Source organism: Somniosus microcephalus, chromosome 3 (genome assembly GCF_052327205.1).
Source record: "Somniosus microcephalus isolate GS21.2 chromosome 3, FLI_Smic_1.0, whole genome shotgun sequence".
Classification (NCBI taxonomy): Eukaryota; Metazoa; Chordata; class Chondrichthyes; order Squaliformes; family Somniosidae; genus Somniosus; species Somniosus microcephalus.
The window spans coordinates 159,236,309-159,259,490 of NC_140989.1; the positions used below are offsets into that span (position 1 = coordinate 159,236,309).

At 47.9% G+C, this 23,182-nt stretch overlaps 1 protein-coding gene across 2 annotated transcripts in view; it reads right to left on the reverse strand.

Moving 5' to 3' along the window:
* Positions 1 to 23,182, reverse strand: part of slc24a3 (solute carrier family 24 member 3) — a 688,381-nt gene that overhangs the window by 623,417 nt on the left and 41,782 nt on the right. For both annotated transcript variants that reach the window (XM_085981789.1, XM_085981787.1), the window contains exon 2: positions 3,458 to 3,589. In XM_085981789.1, coding sequence (XP_085837915.1) covers positions 3,458 to 3,589 — 132 coding nt within the window. The remainder of the gene's footprint in view (positions 1 to 3,457; positions 3,590 to 23,182) is intronic.

Sequence of the window (23,182 nt, forward strand, 5' to 3'; positions counted from 1 at the left end):
CCCCAGACCCGAACTTCGGTCCTGCCCCCTGCAGCATCACTGGGCGACAACACCGACAGCTGCAGGAGGCATTGTTCGGGAGGCCGGGCGCTTCGGGGGCATAAGTTAAAGGAGAGGTTGCCGAGGTAAGTAGGAAAATTTCTAAAATGCTTTTCTTCAATTTTTTTCAATTCTCCTGGGCCGCAATCGATCAGCCCGGCACTCTGCTGGAGTGCAGGGGCTGATCGGGCCGGATCACGGCTGCCGTTGGGGACCAGCTAACTGGTCCCAATGCAGAGCCTGCAGCGGTGGCCCTTCCCTTTGAGGGAGGGAAGGAGCCTCAGATCACGGCAGCGCTGCACGGTCCATTGTACTACCACCCCGCCTGCGTTCTTTAGCTCTCCAGGAAGGAGGTGCAGCGTTTGATTTAGCGCTCCACTTCCTACCTGGAGCGCAAACACCGAATTTAGAAAAAGCTGGGAATCATTAGTGCCTGGCACGAAGTTCCCCAGCTTTCAAAAGTTACTGCCCCCAAATGGGGCGATACCGAATTTCTCCCCCAGAAACTTTAAAATAAAACACAAAATCTACACAAGTGGTTTTGTTCCTAGTCCGGTTCACTTGCAATTTCTTTGATAATTGTAAATGGGTAATCGATATTAATTAATTATTGATTTCCCCCATCGCTGTCGTTTCAAAGAAAGAAAAGAAAATTACAAATTGTTTGAAGTCAGTTTAATTAAACTTAATCTGGAGTTGGTTGAGCTGCAAAGTGGGTGCTGGTTGCATGCAGGTATGCAGATAGTTTGTTTTGCAGGGCTGCTGTGGTAGCGGCTCTGATTGACACTCGGGCACATGCTAATGAGCCTGTGTGTAGTATATTTACGTTGAGCCGGGAACCGCACTTCATTCCCCCACGCGGTGCTACATTCGCGCCACTTTCAAGAAATTGCAGAAGTTCAACTGTCGCCACACCCTGGCTCCCTCGGGGAGAGAGAGAGGAAAAAAGAAACGCACACGAGGTCGGTGTGAGCAGTGGCTCCCGGAGCCTCAGACTCACCACTATCCTCCTCCGCAGTGCTTCCCCGACCTTTGCTCCTGGACAGGAAGTGCATTCGGCCATCACTAACCGATTACTGACATCCGAAGGTGAGCATGACCAGCTTTGCGAGGGGAGAAAAAATACACAGTTCTATCGCAAGATCATGAGTGAAGCTTAATTTTACTTCGAAATCGCGTCTTTCGCGATAAGTTTGTGAGAGTTGGCATGTCTGGGAACCTCTCGCCTTGGAAAGCAGCAAGTTTGGCAGCTTGTAAGTATACAGGGCCTTGGTGAGGCCACACCTGGAGTACTGTGTACAATTTTAGTCTCCTTACCTAAGGAAGGATATACTTGTCATAGAGAGAGTGCAACAAAGGTTCACGAGATCGATTCCTGGGATGGCGGGACTGTCGTATGAGAAGAGATTGAGTAAACTAGGCCTGTATTCTCCTGAATTCAGAAGAATGAGAGGGAATCTCATTGAAGCAAACAAAATTATTACAGGGCTTGATAGGGTGGATGCTGGGAGAATGTTTCCCTTAGCTGGGGAGTCTAGAACCAGGGGCCACAGCCTCAGGATAAAGGGTAGGCCATTCAGGACTGAGATGAGAAGAATTTTCTTCACACAGAGGGTGGTGAATCTTTGGAATTCTCTACCCCAGAGGGCTGTGGAGGCTCAGTCATTGGGTATATTCAAAGCAGAAGTCGATAGATTTCTGACTAGTAAGGGCATCAAGGGATATGGCGATAGGGCCTTTGAATGGAGTTGAGGCAGAAGATCAGTCATGATCTCATTGAATGGCGGAGAAGGCTCGAAGGGCCAAATGGCCTACTCCTGCTCCTATTTCTTATGTTCTTACTATGATGCGTTGAGAACAAAATTGACTCTTCTGCCCATCCCTTTTTATTGAATGCTGGTTATTTGCAAGAGAGTAAAAATTAAGCAAAGACACAAAGGGGGAGAAATTGGAATTTGTTGCGCCTGTTTTTCAGATGCGAAACGTGGTCAAAGGGTTTCAATTTTGCAGCGTTATTTTTAGCGCCCCCTGGCGCCTGAAATACATCCGGCGCCATTTTGGCTCAGGCGATATTCAGGCAGAGCTGGCGGCCGCCTTAAACAAGCGTTGGGTCCTTTGAATATGCTAATGAGGGGCCCAACACCCGTTCAAGGACCCTTCATGGAAAGTTGTCAGTGCTGAGCGGAGCATGCACTCAGGATTTCCTGTTCTTGCTATGGCCTAACCAGCAGTCCTTAAAGGGATCGCTGGAGGCTGCCAACAAGTAGGTCAGTTTCTTCTTTATATCTTCATCTGGAGTCAGGAGGTGCAGGAGTGATTCACGGGGCTGCACAACACTCCTGAGGGCCTCTGTCAGTCTGTGCTTGCTCCCCCACTCCCAATCCCACCCCGCCGCCCCCTCCCCCCCACCCCATTACGGTGCAAAAACAATTTTGAGCTGAAGGGTGCAGGAAAAAGTCTAACTAGTGGCCTACGCTGCAAGATGCCTTGCTGCAGCAGCAAGATCCAGCCCAATATCATTTAGAATGAATGAGCTAATGCCTCCATTAGAATAGCAGACATAAGGCTTTCATAAAGATACCAAAGCATTTGCACAGTATTATCACAGCACAATTTTGTTTGATACAGTCAACTCTGGAGGTGAGCAGATGAAGAAAAGATGATTATTGCTTCAGACTCTCATGAATATTTCGTTCCCTATGACACTGCTTCAGTTAATGGAGGAAAGGTCACCTCTTTGGACCATCTACTCTTGTGCAGAAACAGCACGTTGGATACTATGGCAAGTGTGCATTATACCTGCTGCAGTGCAAGTTTGTGGTTTCAGTATATCTCAATAAAGAGTAATCCATTTGCAACTACAAAAAGGTAAGTAGCATAAATGACACCACATTCATAGTAGTTTGAGGCACTCTAATGGCTGTACCATCCTTTAAAGGAAATCTCAAGGTCTTCGAGAATGCTTTTAGCGATTTATCAATTCTAAACAATCTTGGATAATTTCTGTGAAATTGCATGACAGCATCATAAATATATGATTTTTTTTTAAAAAGTTAGCCTCTCCCATTCACCCTCCCACGACCGATAGAGCGGCTAAACCACCAAATCTCTACCAATGTTGCCCTGTAACTGGCTTTACTTAGAGATACACAAGGACAGCCCAGGATAACGCTCCTGAATTTCCCTCGCTCTCAGAGGGGACAAGGCTACCTACTCTGACCAGTAAGGCTGCTAACAGGAACCCAATGCCTAAAAGAGCAAATGTGTGAGCCTGTTACCCGGCTATGTGGTGCAATGGTACATATTGCAAGGAACCATGTCACTCCACTACAAAGACAGCAGTACTAATATCAAAGGCCGCAAAACATTTCAATATTTTCCGATGAACTGTTCCTCCCGGGGAGCACGTTTCTCTTACCAGGCTCAGTGCAGTTCTTGTACTGATGTGAGGTTGCCTTGGCATCTGTGGCGTTCTCATTGTTGTATTCCATCAGTCTCCGGCCTATCCGCTTGTCATCCACCTCCGAAGTATAACTCACCACGTAATAGCCTAAGAACAACAATATCAGGGGTTAAAATGGAAAATGCAAAAAAAATCCAACTTTTTAAAACTTATGACAATGCTTTATTTTTCTTGGGCTAGGTTTGAAATTTTTGCTTCTCTACTTTTCCTCACTTTTCACTGGAAGGAGCTGAGCGATAAACAATTCGACAATTTCTTTGCACTGTAATGAGGTCTGGAGCCGAGTGGTCCTGTTGGAACCCAAACTGAGCATCAGTGAACAGGTTATTTGTGAGTAAGTGCTGCTTGATAGCACCTTCCATCACTTTGCTGATGATTGAGTGTAGACTGATGGGGCGGTAATTGGCCAGATTGGGTTTGTTTTGTTTTGTTTTTTGTGGACAGGACATACCTGGGCAGTTTGTTGGGTAGATGCCAGAATTGTAGATGTGCTGGAACAGCTTGGCTAGAGGCACGGCTAGTTCTGGAGCACAAGTCTTCAGCACTGCAGCCGAGATGATGTTGGGGCCCATAGCCTTTGCTGTATCCAGTGTGCTCAGCCATTTCTTGATATCACGCGGAGTGAATTGAATTGGCTGAAGACTGGCTTCTGTGGTGGTGGGGACCTCAGGAGGAGGCCGATATGGATCATCCATTCGGCACTTCTGGCTGAAGGTGGTTGCAAATGCTTCAGCCTTGTCTTTAGCACTCATGTGCTGGGCTCCGCTATCATTGAGGATGGGGATGTTCATGGAGCCTCCTCCTCCCGTTAGTTGTTTAATGGTCCACCACCATTCATGACTGGATGTGGCAGGACTGCAGAGCTATGATCTGATTCATTGGTTGTGGGATTGCTTAGCCCTGTCTATAGCATGCTGCTTCCACTGTTTAGCATGCATGAGTCCTGTGTTGCAGCTTCCCCAGGTTGGCACCTCATTTTTAGGTACGCCTGGTGCTGCTGCTGGCATGCTCTTCTACACTCCTTATTGAACCAGGGTTGGTCCCCTGGCTTGATGGTAATGGTAGAGTGAGGGATATGTTAGTTACAGATTGTGGTGGAATACAATTCTGCTGCTGTGAATGGCTCACAGTGCCTCATGGATGCCCATTTTTGACCTCCTAGATCTGTTCTGAATCTACCCCATTTAGCACAGTGGTTGTGCCACACAACACGATGGAGGGTGTCCTCAGTCGGGACTTCGTCTCCACAAGGACTGTGTGGTGGTCACTCCTACCATTACTGTCATGGACAAATGCATCTGCGACAGGTAGATTGGTGAGGATGAGGTCGAGTAGGTTTTTCCCTCGAGTTGGTTCTCTCACTACCTGCTGCAGGCCAGTCAGTGCTCTTAAGGGCATCCTCCAAGTGGTGTTCAACATGGAGGAGTACTGATTCATCAGCAGAAGGTCGGTGGTAGCTGGTAATCAGCAGGAGCCCATGCCATGAGACTTCAAGTCAATGTTGGGGACTCCCAGGGCCACTTCCGACTGTATATCACTGTGCCACCACCTCTGGTCATACCCAGGGATTGTGATGGAGGACTCTGGGATGTTGGCCGACAGGTGTGATCCTGACTATGTCAGGCTGTTGCTTGACAGGTCCCCAACTGTTAGTAAGGAGGACTAGGCTGGGTATGCCTTTGTCATGTCAGGTAACTGTACATCACCTGCAGGCCTCACTCAAGATGTGTCCCTTGTGTCTTGGTGAACAGACTGAGCACACTATTCAAGGTGTAGCCTAACCAAAGCACTGTACAGTTTCAACATAATGACCTCAGATCTGTACTCTAATGATCTGACAATATAGTTCAGTGTTCTGTTAATCTTATTGATTAATATTCCACCACAATGACTGATATTAGTGTTAAGTTTATTGCCACTTCTAAACCGCTTTCCATCTCTTTCCTAGCTAGTTCAACAGCATTCTTTGAGTAAGCGTGTCTCGTGCTTTTTCTCCATTACTTTGTACTTATCATATTGATCTTCACCTGCCAGACCCCACAACCTTCTGACTCAGAGGTGAGATTGCTGCCACTGAGCCGCAGCTAACACCAGGGCAACTAAGTTAATGGATGGGATAAATAAACTGGATCCCAGAATGATGTACAATGTTAACATAAGTTCTAGGACAAGGGGACATAGATTTAGTCTCAGAGGAGAAAAGATGAATACACAGTTAAAAACTTCCTCATGTGGAAGATGGTATAATCTGGGGAACAGCTGATGCACGGAGACAGTGGAAGCAAAGGAGCTTATCAAATTTAAAAGGATAATGGATACATTTTTTGAAGACAGCTATCGTAGGTCGAGCAAAATAGGAACACAGTTTTGAAAAATCCACAAGTAACCTATCCGTCCTTCACAATTCTGTAAAGCAGAAAAATCTGTGAAACACAGATTTGTAAGTTCTGGCTTGATATGAAACCATCTGATAATGGCAACTATGGCGTTAAGCATAGATTTTATGAATTGTCAACTGATTTGGGAATGAGTTAGGATTTCTGTCAATATTTAGATACTGGATATCACGTCAGTCTGAATTTTTGTGACACTCACAAAGGCTTGTGATTAAAAGCAAGTTTTTTTAAATGGTGAGAGATTGGGAACTGTTGGTGTTCAGAGGGACCTGGGTGTCCTTGTACACGAATCACTGAAAGTTAATATGCAGGTACAGCAAGCAATTAGGAAAGCAAATGGTATGTTAGCCTTTATTACAAAGGGATTGAAGTATAAGAGTAAAGAAGTCTTACTACAATTATCTAGGGCCTTGGTGAGACCACACCTGGAGTTTTGTGTACAGTTTTGGTCTCTTTACCTAAGGAAGGATATACTTGCCTTAGAGAAAGTGCAACGATAGTTCAATAGACTGATTCCTGAGATGGGAGGATTGACCTATGAGGAGAGACTGAGTGGACTAGGCCTATATTCCCTAGAGTTTAGAACAATGAGAGGTGATCTCATTGAAACATTTAAAATTCTTAAGGGGCTTGACAAGGTAGATGCAGGGAGGATGTTTCCCCTGGCTGGGGAATCTGGCAGGGGTCACAGTCTCAGAATAAGGGGTCGGCCATTTAGGACTGAAATGAGGAGAAATTTCTTCACTCAAAGGTTGTGAATCTTTGGAATTCTCTACCCCAGAGGCCTGTGGAGGCTCAGTCGTTGAGTATATCGAAGGCTGAGATCGATAGATTTTTGGATACTAAGGGAATCAAGGGATACGGGGATAGTGCAGGAAAGTGGAGTTGTGGTAGAAGATCAGCCATGATCTTATTGAATGGCGGAGCAGGCTCGAGTGGCCAAATGGCCGACTCCTGCTCCTATTTCTTATATTGTTATGTTGTTATGACATTTGATTAGGAATAAGTCAGATAGCTCATGTAAATCAGAAAGCTGAGGACATAATTTAAATAAGTCAAATATTGCAATTGGAATCAGCAAGCTGGGCAATATCGATACTTTCACGTATCACATTGCCTATGTATACAAGGTCAGAACACTGGCAGTAAACTATTGAAACGTAGTGGGTGATTTTCCCACTGGAGGCGGGTTGGGGATGGGTTCCAAACCCACCTCCACTGATAGGTTTGAAAAATTGCGATTTTCCCCTAAGTGACCAGTTGATTTGTTGATCTGTTGATGCTGCACCACGTGCAAAATCTTCTGAGAAACCACTGTGTCCAATTCTAAGGCAAGGGCCGCCCCGAGGTTCTCAGATGAAGCACTGCAAATGTTGGTTGAGGGGGTGAGAGCCAGCAGGGAGGAAAGGGTGGACAGCTTTAAGTTCCTCGGAGTCCACATCACGGAAGACCTCTCCTGGTCCCTCAACACCTCCTCTCTGGTGAAGAAGGCCCAGCAGCGCCTATATTTCCTAAGGAGGCTGAAGGGATGTAATCTATCACCCCTGATCCTCTCTAACTTTTACCGCTGCACTATAGACAGCATCCTGACAAACTGTATCACAGTATGGTATGGCAGCTGTAGCTACTATGACCGGAAAGCCCTGCAGCGGGTAGTCAAAACTGCCCAACGCATTACCGGCACCCGGCTACCGACCATAGAGCACATATACCAGAAACGCTGTCTACGGAGGTCACGGTCCATCATCAAAGACCTTACCCACCCCAGCCACAGTCTGTTTGCCCTCCTGCCATCTGGGAGACGCTACAGATGCATTCGCACCCGTATGACCAGATTTAGGAACAGCTTCTTTCCCAGGGCTGTCATCCTACTGAACTCCACAAATAAACTCTAAAGCCTGCACATCTGCCAATGCACTTTATTATGGTTATATTTATGTTAATGTATTACAAGCCAAATGTATGTTGAATGTTTAAATGTCTTAATCCAAATGTACACTCTCGGGAGCCGCAAGCCTACATTTCGTTGTACTGCACTTGTGCACTAACAATGACAATAAAAAGTTGATTTGATTTGATTTTGATTTGATTTCAGAGGTGTGGGTTGCCCTTGGTCAATTAGTGTTTTGGGACTGAAACTTGCCTCTGCTGACATCAGTTTTCCAGCCTATTTTAAGGGCTGCTTGCTGCCTTGAATCATTCCACTGGATTTCTGTTGATGCTGCACCACATGCAAAATCTTCTGAGAAACCACTGTGTCCAATTCTAAGGCAAGGGCCGCCCCGAGGTTCTCAGATGAAGCACTGCAAATGTTGGTTGAGGGGGTGAGAGCCAGCAGGGAGGTGCTCTTCCCCTCATCTGGGAGGAAGAGGCCTCCCAAAGAAACCAAGGCTGTGTGGGTGCAGCTGGCAAGGGATATAACCTCCAGATCTGTGTGCTGATTGGGTGAATGTTTATGTGTATTGATGAAATGCCATCTCTGTGTAAATGTATCAAAATTAGGTGATGGCAAACTGTTGGCGTGATGGCATCTGTTCTTTCACCTTAGGCAGCTCCATATTGCGGGCTCCGCGACACTTGCGTGGTCAGGTTGGTGGCCAGAGTGAAAGGAGGCCAGAGAGTCATGTCCATTGTCAATGATGTCTTAAGATGGAGCCAAGGACATGTGCCAACTTGGGCAACCAATGCAAATCTGGCCATGATAAGTTCATCCCTTGCATCCCGGGCAGCCACGTGCTCGCATGCTGCCGCTGCTGCTGGTCGATAGACCGGCGCTCAGTCCTCCTCCTGCTCCTCCTCCTCCTCAGCCTCCTCATCCTCCTCCTCCTCCTCATCCTCATCTGAGGAGGCCTGGGACTGAGCCGCTTGCTCATCAGGAAGCTGCAAGCCACAACGCCGTGCGATATTGTGCAGTGCACAGCAGACCACAACCATTCTGGAGACCCTGTATGATGTATACTGCAGGAATCCACCTGATCGGTCAAGGCATCGGAAACGCACCTTCAACAACCCAATGGTTTGCTCTATGATGGACCTGGTCGAAGTGTGGCTGGCGTTGTAGCGCTCTTCTGCCTCGTTAGCTGGCCTCCTGATCGGCGTCATTAGCCACTTCTTCAGGGGGTAGCCTTTGTCACCAAGGAGCCATCCGTTAAGTTGGTTTGGCGGGTTGAAAAGCGGAGGAACACTAGAGTGCCGCAGGATGAAAGAGTCATGGCAACTACCACAGAACTTGGCGCAAACATGCAAAAACTCCTTCTTGTGGTTACACACCAGCTGTACGTTGAGGGAGTGGAAGCCCTTGCGGTTGATAAAGATAGCTGGGTTGTGATGGGGTGCCCTAAGGGCCACATGTGTGTAGTCTATGAAGCCCTGCACCATTGGCAAGCCTGCCATATTTGCAAAGCCAACCCAACGTGCGGTGACACTTGCTTGATCCCTTGAGAACTGCATGTAATTGTGGGCCTTTGCGAAAAGGCCATCGGTAACCTGCATGATGCAACTGTGGGCGGCTGACTGGGAGAGGCCGCTGATGTCTGCTGATGATCCTTGGAAGGAGCCTGAGGTAAAAAAGTTGAGTGCGGTGGTGACTTTGACAGCCACTGGTAAGGGGTGTCTACCCATTCCTCTGGGCACCAAGTCTTGCTGCAGCAATGCGCAGATCTCTCGGACAACCTCTCGCGAAAGTCTCAGCCTCCTTTGGCACTGTTGCTCAGTCATGTTGAGGTAGCTCATCCTCTGTCTGTAAACCCTCTGTTGGGGGTATCTCCTGTGGTGAGGTGCTTCGATTCGCTGTCGCCTTCTGCCCTGTGCAGCATCAGGTGGCTGAGAAGGAGGTTAGGGCTCCTGCTGCTGTTGCTGCTGAGCTGCCTGGTTCTGATGCTGCTGTGGATGCTCCTCATCTTAATCGGAGGTCCATGGTGAAAGAAAATAGATGGTTCCCATGCTGCTTGCAGATGGCTCCGTTGGAGAAACGCTCATTCTAAGCGGAGAGAGAGTCTTCAAAGGAAGTCCCACAGCTGATAGATACAGGCTGCAGCACCTCCGACTTCGGAAGGCCTGCTAAAAGTGCTGAAAGACCTTTTAAAGCAAAGTTCAGCCACCTGCAATTAGTCCCTGATGAAAGCTCTGTTTTAATGGTGGAGCTGCAGCTGTGAGGAGGCCACCCACTTGTCAACCTGCCAGGTTTGGCTGGCGTGGTTTAGGAGGGTTGTGAAACCCACTAAAAATGTCGAAAATAACGAAGGCCTCTCAAAATAGGACTAGAGAGACCCTTAACGAGCATTTAAGGCTCTTAACAACCTCTCTGGCCAGCTGGAGGCGGGACCATTTCCCACCCTGCAAAACCGGCACCGGCAAAACTCCGCACAGGCGGGTTGGAGGTGGCTTCCGAACCCGCACTCATTTTTTCCGATTTTCCCGCCTTTCCCGCCTCCAAACCCGCCTCCTCGGGGTTGAGAAAATCGCCCCTGTAATCCCTTTAACTAGGGTAGAATCCTACTTCAACATGTTTGTTTACAGAAATGTTGAAGTAAAAGTTCCTGTGTTCTTTTGTAGCATCTGTCATTGGAAATTACATCGCTGGGCAGACATGGCACCAATCATCCTTGGAGAACTTCTCTGTCACTAAGATTAAGCCCATCCATTCAGCACCCTCTGCTGCTTCCCTCCCTTCCCCTACCGGACCTATCTTCCTCTAAAGTTTCCCCTTGCCCTACCCTGTACACGTATATTTCTCTAGCTTCTCTCCCATCTCTCCTCATGACCTCTCTGAGCTCATCTTGTCCATGAGACCCACCCCCTGCTCCCTCGACCCTATGCCCACCAAACTGCTGACCACCAACTTCCCTTTCCTGGCCCCCATGTTAGCTGATATTGTAAACAGTTTCCTCTCCTCAGGTACTTTCCACCTCGCCTTCAAATCTGCTGTCATAACCTACGCCTCAAAAAACCCACTCCCTTGACCCCTCTGTCCTTGCAAACTATCGCCCCATCTCCAACCTCCCTTTCCTCTCCAAAGTCCTTGAACATGTTGTTGTTTCCCAAATCCGTGCCCATCTTTCCCGGAACTCCATGTTTGAACCACTCCACCCAGGTTTCCACCCCTGCCACTGCACTGAAATGACTCCTATCAAAGTCACGAATTACAGCTATGTGACTGTGACAAAGGTAAACTGTCCCTCCTTGTCCTTCTCGACTTGTCTGTATCCTTTGACACGGTTGACCACTCCATCCTCCTCCAACGCCTCTCCTCCGTTGTCCAGCTGGGTGAGACTGCACTCGGCTGGTTCCAGTCCTAGTTATCTAGTCATAGCCAGAGAATCATCTGCAATGACTTCTCTTCCCACTCTTCTCAGCACTCGTGTTGTTTGTACAAACTGATTGGAACAGTTGAAAGGCACGCAACCCAGATAATCACTCTTTACGCTTTACAGCTGGTGATTAAGCTGTTGTGGATTTCCAGCATTTTCTGTTACAGCCAAACTGTGTCCTACTGCTCTTTTAGTGCAGTTACTTGTGCTTGCATGTCTGAATTAAATTTAGGGCCTCTTTAGAGCAGTTAATTTTTTTACGGGGCAGTGTTTGCTCTTTCGAAGCTGTTGGTTAACTTTTGCTAGTTTTCCTGGTTGGCATGTATATATTTTCCCGCAAGAACTAATTATGAACAATGCAGTCACGTGGATTACTAACAGCAGCTTCCAGGGCCAAATCTCCATGGGACTAGTCTGGTGCAAGCCCTGGCACTGGCACTATCCTCACTGTAAGTACACTGCATGTTCTCCTCGCAAAGTCCCTTCCTCACTTCCAGCAATAATCATATATTAAAAGTGCTATTCTGGTCACCACATTGCATTTGGAGCCAGTGGAAAAGCTGCCTCTAGTACAGAATGTTTATATTTCACTATTAAAATGAACACAAAGGGAGACTTCTTTGAACATAGTTATAAAGGGCTCATTCTGAATTTTCTCTATTTTTTTGTGTGTAAACCATTGTTTGGATGAACAAGGGGGGTTGACTTTACCCCCCTCCCCCACACCCCCCGGCGAGCGGGTAAAAATAAAAAATCCTGTAACGCGACCCCAACCCGCTATGTACGCACCTACTATCATTTTTCCGGCAATGGGTTACGTGCCGTGTCTGTGTCCCGCTCTCGAGAGGTGGGCCACCTCATTATAATATTTAACTCAGGCTCCCACAGTGCAGTTGGGAGTCTGATTTAAATTTAATGGCTGTGGGCTGTTTCCCAGGGCTCAGGAAACCTGGCAGCGAAAGAGAGGCGGGAACAGCCAGATCAAGCAGGTAAGTGCTTTTTCCAGCACTGCATGTGGGCCAGGAGGTGCAGGAGTGCTCTCCCCGGCCCCTCAAGCAAATCTTCTGCCGCATTCAGCCAAACGCAGCCCCCCCCACTCCAAACCCATGATCCCGAGCCTGTCCCCCCACCCTCCCAATTGCCAGACCGTGACCTCCCCCCATTTTGCCCATGATCTTTCCCGGTTGTCAGGGACCGTCCCTGACAGTCCCCGGCTGCGGCCTTCTACCCGAAGCTTTGAGCCAGATTGACAGGCTGGCTGGCTGCCAGCCGGGAAACTGAGTAAAAAAAATACGAACATACGAACAATGACGGACAGGTAAAGACCCTCTGGTCCATCGAGCCTGTCCCACACAATTGCGATACCTGGTGTATCACAACATAAACACTCCACCCCCACCCGAAACCATGTGATCTCCTGGGAGAGACAAAAAAAAGATGAAAAACCCAGGCCAATTTGGGGAATAAAAAATCTGGGAGATTCCTCTCTGACCCCTCTAGGTGATCGGAACTAGTCCAGAAGATCACTCTGGCTCTGAAATCCCTGCAGTATCTATCTTCTGGAAGAGGTGCTCTCTGCCCCAGCCAGAAACGGATCCAGCTCTTGCTTGAAGGATTTCAGCGAATCAGCATCCACTGCACGAGCCGGCAGCCTGTTCCAGAGGCCCACTATTCTCTGGGAAAAGAACCACCTCCTGACATCTAACCTAGATCTGGCTGTATACAACTTAAATTTGTGACCCCTGGTCCTGCCTAACCTATTTAATTAAAATCATCTGTCAGCTGGAACACAATCTATTCCCTTCATTCTCTTCTAAACCTCAATCAGAAAGCCCCTAAGTCTACGCTTCTCTAAAGTGTAGAGTCCCAACTCTTTTTGCCTATCTTGATAACTAAGATGCTTTAGATTGGGAATTAGTCTAGTGACCCTCCTCTGCAGCCTTTCCAGAGCCTCAATATCACCCACCATGTGAGGAGACCAAAACTGGACACAGTTTTCCAAGTGACTAAGGTCTTGTACAAGGACAAAACAGTCTGCCTCATCTTGTACTCAATTGTCCTATGGATACACCCCGACACCCTATTTTTGCTCTATCGTTAAATTCAACACGACCTCCATGTTCCCGGGATTTCCGGGTTTCCCCTCCCGCAACCGCTTGCCTGGCTCGCTCCCCGATTCCCCGCAAAGATTGGGGCCAAGATATCTGAGGTACTGGCTTGTGGAATATTGGTAAGCCTACCATAAAGAATACTCCACTGCTGCCCCATCATTTGTTCCTCCCCTTTACCGAGTGTAAATGCTCACTTCATTGCACTTCAGCTATCAAGGAGGTGCAGTTACCGTCACCACCTCCATCTACCAGTGCTGGAACCAACCTGTGTCAAGCTGTCTAAAAGAACGTCTGTCCTGTTTGTGCCCTAGGAAAAGAATGGCCCACATCCAGCAGCAAAATCGAATCATTAATATATTGTGCCAATATGGTGCGTCCCAGCGTCCACTCTACTGGGACTTGCCTGTTTTCAGATTGATTGTGGGTCGTGTTTATAACGGTTAGTCCTGTTCAGCAAAAATGATTTGGAAAGAAAAAGCAGCCACTGATCATTAACGTGACAAGTACAATTGGACCCTACTTTTTGCCTGAACTTATTTGAACAGGCATTGCAAGCAAATGAAGTGCAGGCAGAGCTGGGAACGAATTCACAATCAGTACCAAAGGTTCATGACAGGACTCTTGGGACACTTTACCGTTGGGAAGCAGCTCAAGTTGGGTTATGTCCATTCCGTTGTCAGTGAGCCTTACTGACTCTGCCAAGCCCCACAGAGATTATATTCACTCAAGTCAGAATGACCCAAGTTGAAATTATGATCCCTCGGGGATTATCCTGAGGACTTCCCACAATCCACTTGGATTAAATCTTCCCTAGAGGCAGCAGCACAGTACTTTTAGCCTGGATTTTAGCTCAGAGGCGGGGAGGGAGCGGGACGGGGGTGGGGGTGCTGTATTGAGGTCGGGAAACCCGTACTTCTGGGTTTCTCGAACGTCCTGCAGTTACAGAGGCCAGACAGGCGGGTAATCCTACAGCACAAGGCCGCAGCCGAGCTGGCCTAAGAGCAGGTCTAGTGGGGGGGGGGGGTAGGAGAGATTGTGGGGGGTGGGGGTCTGATCGCGGTTGGGGGGGGCGTGTCCGATTGAGGGGGGGGGTGCGATCGCGTGGGTTCCGATCATGGAGGGGGTGTGGTCGCAGGAGGGTCTGGTCACATAGGGGGGGTTCCGATTGCTATCTCTGATTTTAATTGATCCACCATTGGTGGCCGTGCCTTCAGCTGCCTAGACCTTAAGCTCTGGAATTCCCTCCCTAAACCGCTCCGCCTCTTTACCTCTCCTCCTTTAAGACGCTCCATAAAAACCTACCTCTTTGACCAAGCTTTTGGCCACCTGTCCTACTATCTTCTTATGTGGCCCAATGTCAAATAACGCTCCTGTGAAGCATCTTGGGACATTTTACTATGTTAAAGGCACTAGATAAATGCAAGTTGTTATTGCTGTTGTTGGAAGTACCAAGGGAAGGATAGGCACTCCCCATAAATCAGGGAAGAGACTTCCCTCCCCAACCCCTGCAATCGGAACCCCCACTCCACGATCAGACCCCCTCCACGATCGGACACGTCCCCCGCCCCCCCACATCACCTTCTCCCCAAAATGTGCTCTATTGCATCTCCAAGCAGCTAAATAAGATTGGTACTAAAGAGCTCTCCCAAATCCCTACTGGTTACAGACATCACCCAATGTAGCACTAAGTTATTCAGACTAGAAAGTCCAGATACAATTCAAGGTCTGTCCGGAGTTCGCAGATCACAGCTATGAGTAGTTGGGTTGCTTTGACTGGACCAGCACGCTTGAGCTAGGGACAGAAAAGACAACCAGGCAGGATTCTCGCTCCTGATCGCTATCCATTGACTTGTGCTGGAGAGTACACATTTGGATTGGGTTGGATGGTTCTCTACAGTAGTTGATATGCACAGTCTACATGAAGGATAGGCACTTGGGCAAAGCAAGCCTTAACCCAGCAAGAACTAATGCCTTCAGGAGAGGACGGGAGAAAAATGGGACAAAAAACCTGGAAACATGTTGCCACTCTTGGTTGTGAAATAATCTGGGGCGGGGGGAAATCTCAAGGAAGGGGCTATCTAATAGAATTACCAGAACCTGAAGTGTAAATTCACTAACGGGAGACTTAAGTTATTCAAGGCAAATTTAAAACTGGGAGATTGAATGGAACAGTACATTAGAACACTGTCCTTTCACATCTGCTGCATCTGTTGGAATTCCAAGACTGCTGTGATGAAAGTCTCCTCACTCTGCAGGCTTGTTTAAGATTAAAAGGCTGTGTTTGGGAAGTCTCAATCCACGCCTTAGGGCACGAGCCCACAATACAAAAAGGCACCTTTACACTGGTGCTTGGTCAGATTCTAGGAGAACATGAACTACTTGCTGACTCCCCGGGTTTACAGGATTAAATCCAGCTCCCTTCTCCCTGCAGCAGAATCACAGAACAATGAGCTGGGCCTATGATTCTGTTATCGAGATAAGGGAGCCGGATTTGATAGTATGGCTCCCTGGTGCCGGTCTCCCTGTATCCAACGGGAACAAATGCCACAATAACACATGGTCCATAACTTGGCAAAATTTGCTGCCAGTTTGACAGTCTCAATCAGACAAGCCATGAGGATAACTGGAAGTGAATTGGAAAATATCACACTGACGCAGAAGGTGGTGCTTTACTGAGATTATGGTTAAGGAACAATTTTGTTGCACGGAAGATGGAGCTTTACTCGGTATCTGGCTCTGCTGTATCTGATCCGAGTGTACTCATTGTTGACACTAAGCACCCAAAGTGGCACAGCTCCCCAGCACCAGCATCCCTCATATTTATCAGCGTAGAAATTCAACAAATATTAATTTGACCTCATCAGACTAGCTCAACGCTGGCACTCGCACCTGCTATTCAGAAGGCTGTAGGTTGAAGCCTCACCCCAGCACAATCCAGGCTAACACTTGAGTGAAGTGCTGCACTGTCGAGGGTGCCGTGTTTCAGATGAGATATTAAGCTAAGGCCCCATCTGCCTCTTCAGGCGGATGTAAAAGATCCCATTGCTGGGGAAAAGTAGGGGAGTTCTCCCACTTTCATGGTCAGCATTAACCTCAAACTGTGAAGTGCTTTGGAACTGCTCAAGGATGTGAAAGCTGATATTTAAATGCAAGTTCATTCTTTCTTTGTAATAAACACATATTGGGTAACTCATTCTTAGGGCTAAAATTTCCCAGGGCCGTGGAGGCGGGAATGGAGGCGTGTGGGGTGTTAAAATCGCAAAATCGGGGGGCACGAACACATCCCGCCCCCAACCCGCCTCCATGCCCGTTTCCCAGGAGGCGGGTACCCGACCTGTGCTGGGAGCTGCCTTCCCGAGGCGGGAAGGGGATTAGTGCCAATTAACTGCCTGTTAACAGGTAGTTAACAGGCAGTTTTTGGCCTAATCCCTATTTTTAGCCCTGAAGTGTGGGCTGCCCGACGGCTCCAAACCACGTCAAGTTAGCGAGGCGGACCGTCGGGCTGAAGGGCTTGGAGGGTTCGAGATGTCCGGTGTTCAGGTGAGCGATGGGTGCATGAGTGCAGAGGTAAGTGTGTTTGGTGTGTGTAAAGCGTTTAAATAAGTTTTACTTACCTTTACAGGCTTCCTTCCTTCAGGTCTCGGGAGTCCCTCATCTCACCTGCACAGAAAGCAGAATGGCTGCGATCTGTCAAAAATTGCAGCATTCAGCTTTCTGTTCCGGAGAGATCTCTAAATCATCCTGAGAGGAAGGAATTAACTTGGAGTACAGATTGTCAGTGTTTGACAGCTTCAAACAGCTGTCGAACGCTGATATTTCATCTGTCAAACGGTCTTGACAGATGAAATATCAATCTGTGACGTCACCTGTTGCCGGGTGGCCCTTAATTGGCCTGCTGAGCCCACTGGGCAGGCTCAACAAGGTCGATCAAGGGAAAATCGAGTGGGTTGGTCACAACTCGATGGAGGCGGGACTGTAACCCCGAAAGTGGGAGTCCCGCCTCCTACTCGCCTCCATTGATAAAATCCAGCCCTTACTGTCTACTCTCTTTTTCAGCCCCCAACGTTTTTATCAGAAAGCCATTTATGACCATAAACAGAGTGCAGTAGATCTTGACTTTGTGCGATAGTGTAAAACGGGTGATGGTGAGTCAGCAGCCTGTTCTACATCTCTCCCCAGTTTTATTTCTGCGGACAGGCTGCCGACTCACTATCACCCGTTTTACACGATCGGCCAAAGTCAAGATCCACCCCAATGTCAGTACACACGTTAACTTTCTCTGTAGATATATACTTCATTATACATTTAAAAATCCCGTCTGCTTAGTCACTAATCAGTCCAATCGTAACCCATTACTGTCATTTGTGTAATTCATTTCTCGACCACTGCATTCCAAAGATAGCATTCCTCAGGAGAATTTCACAAATACTTTCCAGCCTAAACAGTTATCTTTCTCACACACTCTCAAAGCTATTAGTCCTGCACTGTCTGAATTTTCATGTTACATTCTATGTTACTGTACCCTGTTATTGAACACAAGCTGTGTTAAAACCAGTAGTGTATAATAATGTGAAATATAACGATTGTGTCTAGTGTATAAAGCTATACTGCATATATAAATGTTTTAGTAAAGTTGTCAGAATTATACCAGCTGCACGATCAAAGATTTTGATCTGCTACAGATTTTGTTTTAGAATATTTACTGTCATTTGCCAAGTTTATAGATGTAGTAAATCAAGGTACACTTTTGAGGTACCAGGCAAAGGCAGTGGATCAGAGGCCGAGCAGAAATTAGAAGGTTAGGAGAATAGACCGAAAGAGTGGTTGAAGATATAGATTTTCAGGCTTTTGAAGGTGGGGAAGAGATATTGTGAAGCAGAAAGGTTGAGGAAAGGAATTCAAGAATGCATATACATAGGATTACATAGGATATACAGCACAGAAACAGGCCATTCGGCCCAACCAGTCCATGCCAGTGTTTATGCTCTATTCGAGCCCCCTCCCATCTTTCCACATCTAACTCTATCAGCTTAACCCTCTATTCCTTTCTCCCTCATGTGCTTATCTAGCTTCCCCTTAAATGCATCTATGATATTCACTTCAACCACTCCCTGTGGTAGCGAGTTCCACATTCTCACCACTCTCTGGGTAAAGAAGTTTCTTCTGAATTCTCTATTGGATTTCTTGGTGACTATCTTATATTGATGGTCTCTAGTTATGCTTTTCCTCACAAGTGGAAATATTTTCTCTGTATCCACTCTGTCAAAACCTTTCATAATTTTAAAGACCAATATTAGGTCACCCCTCAGCCTTCTTTCAAGAGAAAAGAGACCCAGCCTGTTCATTCTTTCCTGATATGTATACCCTCGCATTTCTGGTATCATGCTTATAAATCTTCTCTGCATCCGCTCCTGTGCCTCGATATCCTTTTTATAATATGGTGACCAGAACTGTACGCAGTACTCTAAGTGTGGTCTAACCAATGCAGGACCATGATGGCTGAAGGCTCAGCCATTAATTGTGAAGTGGAGTGGGGTGGGGGTGGCGGGGGTGGCGGGGAGACACAGCAGGCTAGAGTTGCCATAATGGGGGGTTGAGCTGGAGCACAAAGCTGCAGGAGGTTGAAGGGAGGTTCTGGAGATATTTGCAAACAAGGAAGAGTATTTTGAAATCAATGCATTGGGGAGAACAGGAGGCCATTGAAGGTTGACAAAGAGAATGATAGGTAAATGGGACATTGGGATAGGATGCAGGCACTGGAGTCTTTCATTAATTTTTTGTGCTCATTGATGTGCGGGACATTAGTGATATTGACGTGCGGGACGTTAGTGATGGTGACGTGCGGGACGTTAGTGATGGTGAATATATCTTCCCATTTCAGGTACCCGCTGCCCGCACTCCCAGCTCAGTTACAGCAAAGCCAAATGCAGAGTAAAGCTCTCACTAAAGTCCCGCACTCCCAGCTCAGTTATAGCAAAGCCAAATGCAGCGTAAAGCTCTCACTAAAGTCCTGCACTCCCAGCTCAGTTATAGCAAAGCCAAATGCAGAGTAAAGCTCTCACTAAAGTGCCAGCTTGGCTGAGTTGGTAACACTCTTGTCTCTGAGGAGAAGGTTGTGGCTTCAAATCCAACTGTGGGCTTTACCACCAAATCTAGCCTGACACCTCATTGTAGTACAGGGAGAGTGCTGTATTGCCAGAAGTGTCATTTGGATGAGATGCTCGACTGAGGCCCCCTTTGTCTGTTCAGGTGGATGCAAAACATCGCATGACATTACGAGAAGAGTAGGGAGTTCTGCTGGTGCCCTGGCCAACATTCCTCTTACAACCAGCACCACCAACAAGAGCATGGTCATTCATTCATTTGCTGTTTGTGGAACTTGCTGTGGGTAAATTGGCTGCCACATTGGCTTGTATAACAATGTTGAGTGTACTTCACAAAGTCACCCATTGGCTTTGGGGTACCTTGAGGATGAGATAAGACACTATTTAAATACAGTTCATTCTTTCTTTCTACTTGGCCCAACAATGGTGCTGAGCCCAACCTCAGAAGACCTTCCTGTAGCAGTGTGACTTTTTTTCTATTTCCCACACCAGTCATCCTGTGGTTCCTGAGTGAGATTGCTGATCAGTACTAAATTAAAGGAAGCTTTTTCTACTATAAACCCATGTCCACCAGTAATTGGATTGAGTCTGCTAAACTCATCCCACATAAGACCCTTAGGCCTAGAAATTCGGTATCGCCGCGTTTGGGGCGCTAGTCCTGGCGATGCGCAAAGTTTAGCGCCAGGCGCAATTTAGCGCCACCTAGCGCGATATTGGGTTGCAGCGCCCCTAAAGGTGATTGCGGCGCCAAATCAGGTGCTGCACGCTACTCTTAAGGCGCTAACCCGGCAGCACAACCCAATTTCGCGGCGGCGGGGTGCAGCAAGGGTGCTGTCAATAATCACTTTCCCTGAGACACACTGGCACCGGCCAGCTCTTAAAGGGGCAGGTCAATTGGCATCAGCAGACACACTCACTGCCTTGTAGGCCTTCAAAGCGGTGGGAGCCTACCTGTGGCGTACCAGCCTAGCAAGACATGGAAAGGGTGAGGCAGAGGGCGGAACACCTCACTGATGGGGCATTGGATGCTTTGGTTGGCGCAGTGGAATCAAGGCCAAGGATGATGGTCGGAATGTGATTTATGTTTTGGACAGTCTCCCGGGTGTGAGAGGCAGTTATGTGTCAGTGTATTCGTTTTGCTTTCTGTTGCCATAGCTTTCTCATGTTTGAAGGAACCACATTTTGTGTAATGAAACACTTTCTTCATTTACAATGGCCATGCCTGCTATTTACATGCATCTTGCCCTTCACAGGCTTGGGGGTATCAGGCTGGTTCCATTCCTGTTCTTGGAATGACAGCAAGCATTCCGTGAGAGGGGCCTAGAAGCTACTTCTGATCAGCCTCTGATGCGCAGCCTGAGAAGAGCCGCTCGCGTAGAAGTTCAGGCCAGCAGCCATCTTCTCAGCCACCAACAGAGATGTCCTGCACCTTATCTGAGGCTGCAGATCTGGCTGAAGCAGCTGGCACAGCTCAGTCACCACCTCCTTTCTAAATTGCAACCTTCTGACACACTGCTCCTCCGGCATGTTCATGTAGGAAAACTGCTGTCGGATAACCCTGCCAGCGTAAGGTCTGCTGTGGCGACGTCTGTTGGCCCTCCTCCATCTGGCCATGCCCGCCCCCCTCTCCCTGCGTCTCAGTGCCCTTTCCAGATGATTCAGCAGCAGGACGTTCCCCTCCAATGCAGCCCCCATAATAAGTGCCCACAGGAAGGTTCCCCGTTGTCAAGGATCACCAACAGCAAGGGGATGGTCAGAAGGCTGAAGATCATCTGTCTGCGCTGGCTCAGTGGTCAAATGGCTCTCAGTGTGCAGCTCAGCAACTCTTTGTAGCTCTCGAGGAAGTTGTGAGCCAAAAATGGCTGCCGCTTTTAAATCACACCAGTCCCCTTTAAATAACGCTCCTGCAGCCCGAGAGTGACTTGGTAAGGCCCAGATAAGCTGTCACTATTAGCGCCAGGCACTACGGAGGGGGGCGCCACTGAATTTCCGGTCCGGGGAGCCCAAAAGGCGTTGCACACTCAAATGACGTCATAATCAGCCTGCGCCCATGAGCGGGCGCTAAGATTTAGCGCCGGCGCTAAATGCATGCTCAATATGGGGCGAGGCGCCAGGCGCCTTGCGCCCGCCCGGAAATTGGCTAACGCCCCACTTCTCGGCCTCTTTAGGCGTTAATCGGTAGCGCTATCTGTTATGTCCGTGTATCTTAATGTTGTGTCCTTCAATAATCAGACAACAGACTGCAGGGAACGATTCAACAGGTGTTTACTGAATGAGGGTTACTCTAGAACTAATTGTACAGATCACTACTCAGGGTTTATATACAGGTGTGGTCACTGCCAGTACTACAGTATACAGGAGCTGTAAAAAGTAGTTCTCTCCCTTAAGGTATATATACATTACATACATTACAATTCCTCCCCTTTTAGATTAACAGTACCATAATACTCAGTTAACAATTAACATTTTTAATATACAATGTTATATGAAAATAGTCCATTCATATATTCAGTCTCTGGGGAGGCTTCCTGATTCTTTCTGGATAACGCCTTTCCCGAGTGTCTCGCTCTTGGTGCAGAGGCGATCCTAGCACCCTGTCGTCAGTTGATTCATCAGCTTCCAATGCTATTGTTTCTGAGGTAGATGCGACCTGTACGTCGGGTTCCTCACCAGGTACGTATGGCCGAGACATGGGGTTGACTCGTTCCTGTGACTCTAGGATCTGGTCAGCATGGCGTCTCACAATGTTCTCCCCAACATCCACTGTATACATTAGTGGCCCCTGCCGTGTGCATATCGTTCCTGGTTGCCATTTCTCTGTTCGATAGTCGCGGGCCAAGACTGGTTGCCCTACATTGAGGCTCCTTGTCGGCTTCTCATTGATGTGCTGGAATTGCTTACTCTCAACATATCTTCGTACATTTGGTCTGAGCAAATCCAGACGAGATCTCAACCTTCGGTTAAAGAACATCATGGCCGGGGCCTGGTTGGTGACTGCATGTGTCGCATTTCTGTAGGCTAACAGGAAATTGTCCATCTTATGCTGCAGTGGAATGTCGTCATCGCACATGGCCTTTACTGCTTTTTTAAAGGTTTGTACGAACCTCTCAGCCAATCCATTTGTGGCTGGATGATACGGGGCGGATGTGTAATGCCTTACCCCATTCCTTTTCATAAATCTTCGAAACTCTTCGGACACAAACTGTGGTCCGTTATCGGAGCAAATCTGCTCTGGCAAGCCGTTCCTGGCAAAAATGGTCCGTAGGACTGCAATAGTTTTCTCCGTGGTGGTGGAGGACATTTTGATCACCTCAGGCCATTTCAAGTGCGCATCCACGGCTATTAAAAACATTGAGTCCATGAATGGACCAGCAAAATCAATATGCACCCGTTGCCATGGAGATGAGGGCCACTCCCATGGGTGTAGAGGGGCATGTGGTGGTTGTAATAAAATCTGTTTGTAATGAAACCCTCAGTACGCCTATATCAAATACTCTGACGGGCGAGAGGACACTGTTTCCATAAAAGACCTCACTCCCTCGGGGAGCGGAGAGAACGATGAGAGACTACCCGAGGAAGACCTACACCAAAAAGAGACAGGACGCCCAGAGGTATCAATACCCAACTTTAACCTGGAGGACACTGCAGATAACCTGGAAGACACTGCGGAGGCCCGGACAGCAGAGGAACCAGAATCCACTCCCCTAGAGGCACCCCAACCGGCTTTGCGCCGATCACTGAGAACCGCAAAACCTCCTGA